The 7,578-nt window shown below is 37.9% G+C and overlaps 2 protein-coding genes across 3 annotated transcripts in view; one reads left to right on the top strand and one right to left on the bottom strand.

Annotated features, from left to right (window-relative positions):
• Positions 1-5,457, bottom strand: LOC107754953 (protein FAM162B-like). The gene is made up of 4 exons (XM_016571605.1): positions 5,376-5,457; positions 5,233-5,289; positions 3,908-3,988; positions 1-131 (listed from the first exon to the last, which is right to left on the bottom strand). Exons 2-4 carry the CDS (start codon positions 5,282-5,284, stop codon positions 16-18), a joined length of 249 nt encoding a protein of 82 aa, XP_016427091.1. The 5' UTR covers positions 5,285-5,289; positions 5,376-5,457; the 3' UTR covers positions 1-15.
• LOC107754952 (coiled-coil domain-containing protein 58-like) overlaps positions 5,413-7,578 on the top strand; it is a 6,416-nt gene continuing 4,250 nt past the window's right edge. Inside the window, exon 1 of one of the 2 annotated variants that reach the window (XM_016571603.1) lies at positions 5,413-5,485. The gene's annotated coding sequence lies outside the window, so the exon portion shown is untranslated. The remainder of the gene's footprint in view (positions 5,486-7,578) is intronic. The other variant, XM_016571604.1, reaches the window with a different exon arrangement.

The raw sequence follows: 7,578 nt of genomic DNA, 5'->3' as shown, positions 1-7,578 counted from the left end.
ACAGGAATAGCCCACTTACGACACAAACTCTGGAATCTGTTCTGCGGTTTTGAATCGCCCGGACCATACCAGCATCTTTTTATCCCATTCTGATGGGCGGTAACCTGGTACTTTAAACCCAAGCCGTTGGGCTAGAGAAAAAAAGGAGAGAGGAAACACAAGGTGAAGAAAAGTTAGTCCACTGGAAAACGATGAAATTCCCTTTAGTACAATCTGATCCTTGTAGAACAGCCAAAACAGGAACCTATCTTGCTCTACATCATAATTACGCTGTTGCACGTTATGTGCATGGTTTTTTCTTCCTTTGAATTGTAAGCGTTCTAGGGAACAAAACGTGCTGGAATGATGTGCAGTGTCACGTCAAGTGCTGAATCATGTCATATGCCCCACCTCCTAATGCAGGTAGGTAGAAGTGAATGGATATTTGAGTACTGACCCCAACCCTTTCAAAGCTTCCAACATATTTTAACAAGCTGTTGAAAATTGAGCTGAAAAGGCTTTAGCTTCCCGACATGTGTGTGAGACAAACTTAAATATTAATGTCTAATCATGCTGAATGCGCACACACGTTCAGACACACCACATTTTCCGAGTGACTAGAACTGTATATGGAAAAATACAGAGCAGAAAATTGTTCAGTTCTGTTTTGTTGTTCGTTTTTATTTTATTGTATTTTTGCGAGGGTTAGAATCTCTTAATACCGAAGGTGCCATAATCCTCATTTTAAAAAAAGGAGGTGGAAAATGACAAACAAATGAACTTTAAAAGAATTTATCAACAAATTTGAACTTAAGATTTACTGGGTATTAGCTCAAGATATGATGATTGTTGTCTTATTTTAATGTCAGATTCTTCCCAAGAGATGACCAGCTCTTTGTGTTCAATACTGCTGTCGTATTGAGATTGTGTAACTGTTCTCTGTTACTCCATTTGCATAAATGCCGTTTCATGAAGCTCGGTGGTCAAGTGATTTAATTTGAGATCTGTATAGGACTCTTATTCATCATTGCTTCATTCACAGAAGGGCCAGTCATTATGCTTTCATTCTTCATGTACGGTTAACCTTTTTGACTATGCTCTAATTTTTTCCTATGTAATTTAGTGCTAATAGCTATGCTATTTTACTTGTGGTTGGTCATTTTAATCAAGCACAGACAATAAACATCAGCTTTAGGACAACCTTAAAGGAATAGTGCACCCAAAAATTTAAATTAGCTGAAAATGTACTCATCCTCGGGTCCTCCCAAGATGTAGAGGAGTTTGTTCATCTGAACAGATTTGGAGAAATTCAGCATTACCTCGTTTGCTCAATAATGGATCCTCTGCAGTGAATGGGTGCCGTCAGAATGAGTCCAAACAGCTGATAAAAACATCACAATAATCCACAAGTAACTCCATCCTTTGAATTGTAAGCGTTCTAGGGAACAAAACGTGCTGGAATGATGTGCAGTGTCACGTCAAGTGCTGAATCATGTCATATGCCCCACCTCCTAATGCAGGTAGGTAGAAGTGAATGGATATTTGAGTACTGACCCTGGGGTGCGGATGCCCCCTCTTGAGGCTTGCTGCACAGTCTTCTGCTCCCTGTGGTCATCACACCTCTCCTCACCTGCCCTATAGGAGGAAAGGGACCATAAAGTGAGAATTCTGACATTTACTCACCCTCATGTTTTAAATGGTTTGACTTCATTCATTCCTTAGAGGAACATTTTTAGCTGAACTGTCCCTTTAAGTCTGTCATGGTGATAAATTATGGCTGCATGCTGATGATGTTTATACAATACAAATGTGTTGGTTCCTGTTATATTTGCACTGATATAAGTTTAAAACATTGTTTGTTTGTTTGTTTTTACCAGATGAGGAATTTAGTGCTAATAGCTATGCTATTTTACTTGTGGTTGGTCATTTTAATCAAGCACAGACAATAAACATCAGCTTTAGGACAACCTTAAAGGAATAGTGCACCCAAAAATTTAAATTAGCTGAAAATGTACTCATCCTCGGGTCCTCCCAAGATGTAGAGGAGTTTGTTCATCTGAACAGATTTGGAGAAATTCAGCATTACCTCGTTTGCTCAATAATGGATCCTCTGCAGTGAATGGGTGCCGTCAGAATGAGTCCAAACAGCTGATAAAAACATCACAATAATCCACAAGTAACTCCAATCCATCAATTAACATCTTGTGAATTGAAAAGCTGCGTGTTTGTAAGAAACCAATCCATTATTATCCATAATAACTTCCTCCAGTAAAAAGGTCCATCACTGTTATCCTCTCGCATCAGAATCCACTGAACTGTTATGGACAGTTTTTGCTTACACAGTGTGTGCATATTTCTCTTCTGATTCAGACAAGACTTTTTCAGCAGAAAAAGAAAAATGATGAATAGAGGACTTGTATGAATTGGATTTGTTTCTTACAAACACAGCTTTTTGCTTCTTAAGATGTCAGTTGATGGATTGGAGTGATGGCTGATAAAATTCTATACTATTTATATTACTTTTAAAAATCAGCTATAAAAACAAAGTAGTTCATAATAAGACCTTAAAGATAACAGTAAAGACAAATAACAGTGGAACACGATTTTATTTTTTCTTTATATATATGTATATATATATATATATAAAATAATCACACAGGGAAAATCTCACATCTTTATTTTATACACTACTCTAAAAATCTGTTTACTATGTGAAGGAAAATCTACCACCTCCACCAGAGTTCCCATGGTGTGTGGCGTTTGACATTAAATAACTGGCTGTTGTATGATGCAAGCTGACACAGAGACATGGGCCTTGATGGAGCTCAGATGGATGCATCTCACTGGGCTTTCTCTGCAAGTGCATCGGCCGCCTCCTTTTCTCTCTGTGCTTCCTCTCTCCATTGAGCCTTTTTCTCCATGTTACGAGAGGTCAGATTTTCATGCCGACCTGCCGCCTGCCATTGAAGGCATTGGTTAAAGGATAGGAGAGCCATATATTACCCAAGCTTATCATTTATACAGCAGCACTCTTTTTATTACCCGTTTCCCAGAGACAGCCGTAGCAACGCACGCTATGATGGTCAGTGCCATCATCACATAGCAGGCCTTCACACGCACTCTGTTCCTGGCAGCATCAATCATCTCAAATCTGAAAACAGTGCAGTATTTTCATAAGTAAAGAAAACACTATAAAATAGTACATGAAGATATGCTTAAACAAGTCAAGTTTAATTGTACAAAGAAAACATTTTAAAGAGTAGGGCAGGGTATCGGCACAGATTTTCTAATTCGATTTAAAGGCACAATATGTAATTTTCGCCGCTAGAGGGCGTGTATTCAAAATAGACAAAGGCGTAGTTTGATGACGCCGTGACTGAGTGTGGAATCATGGGAGTTGTCGTCTTCATCCCCACAGCCGATGCAATCCGACGGGACTCGGGCAGAAATCATGTTCATGGATGAGCTAATGTTTATTAACGTAGTAGAATGAAGCAGGGTGAGGCTGACGAGTACGAGTACAGGAGACCAGTATCGGGCCCGATACCGATACCAGTATCGGTATCGGTGCATCCCTAATTTAAATGTTTGATGAAGCTATACTCAAATGACGGTTTCCGCCAAAATACCACAACCATTCCACCAAAAATAAAAATACAGTACAAATGTTTTTGATGACATACAGAGCAATACCACAGCTTTTAGTAATAATTATTTTTATAATATTCATAACACACACACTTGCTCTACATCATAATTACGCTGTTGCACGTTATGTGCATGGTTTTTTCTTCCTTTGAATTGTAAGCGTTCTAGGGAACAAAACGTGCTGGAATGATGTGCAGTGTCACGTCAAGTGCTGAATCATGTCATATGCCCCACCTCCTAATGCAGGTAGGTAGAAGTGAATGGATATTTGAGTACTGACCCTGGGGTGCGGATGCCCCCTCTTGAGGCTTGCTGCACAGTCTTCTGCTCCCTGTGGTCATCACACCTCTCCTCACCTGCCCTATAGGAGGAAAGGGACCATAAAGTGAGAATTCTGACATTTACTCACCCTCATGTTTTAAATGGTTTGACTTCATTCATTCCTTAGAGGAACATTTTTAGCTGAACTGTCCCTTTAAGTCTGTCATGGTGATAAATTATGGCTGCATGCTGATGATGTTTATACAATACAAATGTGTTGGTTCCTGTTATATTTGCACTGATATAAGTTTAAAACATTGTTTGTTTGTTTGTTTTTACCAGATGAGGAAATGACATTGCATTTAAATGTTTGATGAAGCTATACTCAAATGACGGTTTCCGCCAAAATACCAGAACCATTCCACCCACCCACCAAACAAGAGAAAACGTATCTCAAACCCCGTTGCACATCGTTTTCAGGAAACATATCGTTCAAACCGGAAACCGTAGGAAAACGTTGCGCACCGGTTTGAGCTTGAACTTGCCCCAGGCATTACAGGCATGATGAAATGAAAATGAGACCAATCAGACCAATCACCGCAGATTAGCATCAAGCAAAGGAGGGGTTTGGAAAAATTAATCGTTGAGCGAATCGTTTGGGAGTCGTTGAGCAAGTATGGTGTGCTCTTATTATTTCAGTTATTTTGCCTTTAATGTAAATAAACATGTGCAAACAATATACTTGCTCTTTTTGACACACCCACCAAACAAGAGAAAACGTATCTCAAACCCCGTTGCACACCGTTTTCAGGAAACATGTCGTTCAAAGCTTGAACTTGCCCCAGGCATTACAGGCATGATGAAATGAAAATGAAACCAATCAGACCAATCACCGCAGATTAGCGTCAAGCAAAGGAGGGGATATATATATTGTGATGCATACAATAGATTATATTTTAAGATATTAATAATGACTCGATAAGATATATAATAATATATAACTCCATTATGATTTATAATTTTACCGGAAATTATACTATGGTAAATTTTTGTAAGAGAGATCAGATGGAGTTGTAAAATCATTATAACAAGAGGTGTGGCTCATTTCACGTATTAGATAAAACATCAATTAAAAGTAATAAAATCCATGCAGCAACCTTATGAATTAAATCATGCCAGTCTCGAAAAGTTATGCTGCGTCACAATGTATTTATAATCATGTTTTCACTTCTAGTTTGATGCCGACAAGTGTTTGAAGAATGCCCACTGTTCCCAGTGCCAAAGCTTATCATGTGCTGCCTGGCTGCGTCTAAATAAAACAAATATCACACGGAAAATACTGACCTATTAAAGTGCCAAAGGCGGCGCGAGGCCCTCTGATCATGTTGAAGATCATGACTTCTGAAGAAAATATGATGAAAGAAAAAGACAATTTTTAAGCCATGAAATCGTGCCCAAATTACAATGCCAGGTTTACTTCCTCTAACCTTAAAGTTAGTTCGAGTTCATATGCGAGCGCAGAGCTGGTGTAACCCTGAAGGACCCTGAGCAGCCAAAACAGCTCAGCTCACGAGCGCCTGTTAAGGACATAAGTTACGTATGTAAAATGAGCGTATCACGAATGTAGTTGTAAAATGGTGAATTTATTTTGATGTTAATTACATTGTGCCAGCTGTCTCTTTAATACCGCTTGGTTTATATACATGTTGCTGCTGATTGGGCTGACATTTTTTACACACCCACCAAACAAGAGAAAACGTATCTCAGACCCCGTTGCACACCGTTTTCAGGAAACATGTCGTTCAAAGCTTGAACTTGCCCCAGGCATTACAGGCATGATGAAATGAAAATGAGACCAATCAGACCAATCACCGCAGATTAGCATCAAGCAAAGGAGGGGTTTGAAAAAATTAATCGTTGAGCGAATCGTTTGGGAGTCGTTGAGCAAGTATGGTAAAATAAAAGTGTTTTTTGACCTTGCATGCATGTCAACCTGTTGTTGGGGACTCCCAAAACCAAAATATGAACCTTTCATTACCCATAATTGGGGCACTTTAAAAGAACTAGCTCATTGGAGTAATTTCTTCTTGAATCGGACTTGACTGGTAGCGCTGTGTGCTTTTGATCTCGATAGAAAGACGTTTCTTGTCGTTATTTAGAGGTACAAGTTTTTTTTTTTTTTCAACAGACTGAGAACCCACAAAACAATTCATGTAATACAATTTCCTTTGCTGTGGCGCTAAAGATTCAACAATGGAGGAGCTACGCTGCTCCAAAGCAACGCAAGAAACACAGGGAACTTTCGTTCTTGGTACATTACGAAAATATTAGTTTTACATATTAAACGCAGAGAGAAAGCGTTTAAACGCTCGTTCACACCAAGAACGATTAACTATATTATACTATTATAGACTATAACGATAAAGCTTTAAAAATCAATCTAATTTAATGAGAATAGGCAAGTCCACACAAAAGCTATAACGTTAATGATATGGAGGAAAGATATTAAAATCACTTTCAGAACTAATTTTCCATCTTATGAACGATAAAAACACTGACAGCCAATTAGAATTAACCCAGAATTATCCAGGCTTGAGCACTTAAAGACAGCCTGCAGCACCTTTATACTAAACAATTATGCTAACATAGTTATTGTTCTTAATGTGAACAGGCTTTAACAATATGTTTACACACAGCTACTGAAATTTAATCGTCCAGTAAAATATGATTGATCTTTGGGATTTTAAGGATTGACACTTTGATTATACAAAGATACCGATACCAGTATCGGTATCGGTGCATCCCTAATTTAAATGTTTGATGAAGCTATACTCAAATGACGGTTTCCGCCAAAATACCAGAACCATTCCACCAAAATAAAAATACAGTACAAATGTTTTTGATGACATACAGAGCAATACCACAGCTTTTAGTAATAATTATTTTTATAATATTCATAACACACACACTCACAACTGAATTATTTTTCCGTAAAATTTTATATACATATATACGCACACTACCAGTCAAAAAGTTTATAACAATAGGATTGTTAATGTTTTTAAAGAAGTCTCTTCTGCTCACCAAGCCTGCATTTATTTGATCCAAAGTACAGCAAAAACAGTAACATTTTGAAAAAAAATGTTACCATTTAAAATGACTGTTTTCTATTTTAATATAGTTTAAATGTTCTTAATGTGAACAGGCTTTAACAATATGTTTACCACAGCTACTTGAAATTTAATCGTCCAGTAAAATATGATTGATCTTTGGGATTTTAAGGATTGACACTTTGATTATACAAATGAATATCGCAATCAATCATTAAATCAGTATTTTTACTCATCCCTAGTAAAAAAGCAACAGTATGATGGGTCACAGAGGACATGCCTGCCATGTTTTGCATCTAACATCACAAACAGAGCCCACTCTGATCTCCCTCCAGTAGGGATGTAACGATTAACCGCGAGCCGGTTGGAAATCGATTTAAATATGTGACGATTCAAATCGGTTGAGATGCTAAACCAATCGCGATTCATTTAGGTGTAGGAGTTTATAAGAATCCATGTCTGAGGGGAACTTACTGTCTTTAGAAAAGTTTAGATGGTATTATTTTCGTTTCCTCTTGCCTCTGTATAATGCATATTAAAGTTCATAAGTGCAGCACTGCTTTGTTTACAGCGGAAACCA

The sequence above is a fragment of the Sinocyclocheilus rhinocerous genome, unplaced genomic scaffold (genome assembly GCF_001515625.1).
Source record: "Sinocyclocheilus rhinocerous isolate Xijiao unplaced genomic scaffold, SAMN03320098_v1.1 scaffold1103, whole genome shotgun sequence".
NCBI classification, from domain to species: domain Eukaryota; kingdom Metazoa; phylum Chordata; class Actinopteri; order Cypriniformes; family Cyprinidae; genus Sinocyclocheilus; species Sinocyclocheilus rhinocerous.
This window is presented reverse-complemented; position numbering and strand designations above follow the sequence as displayed.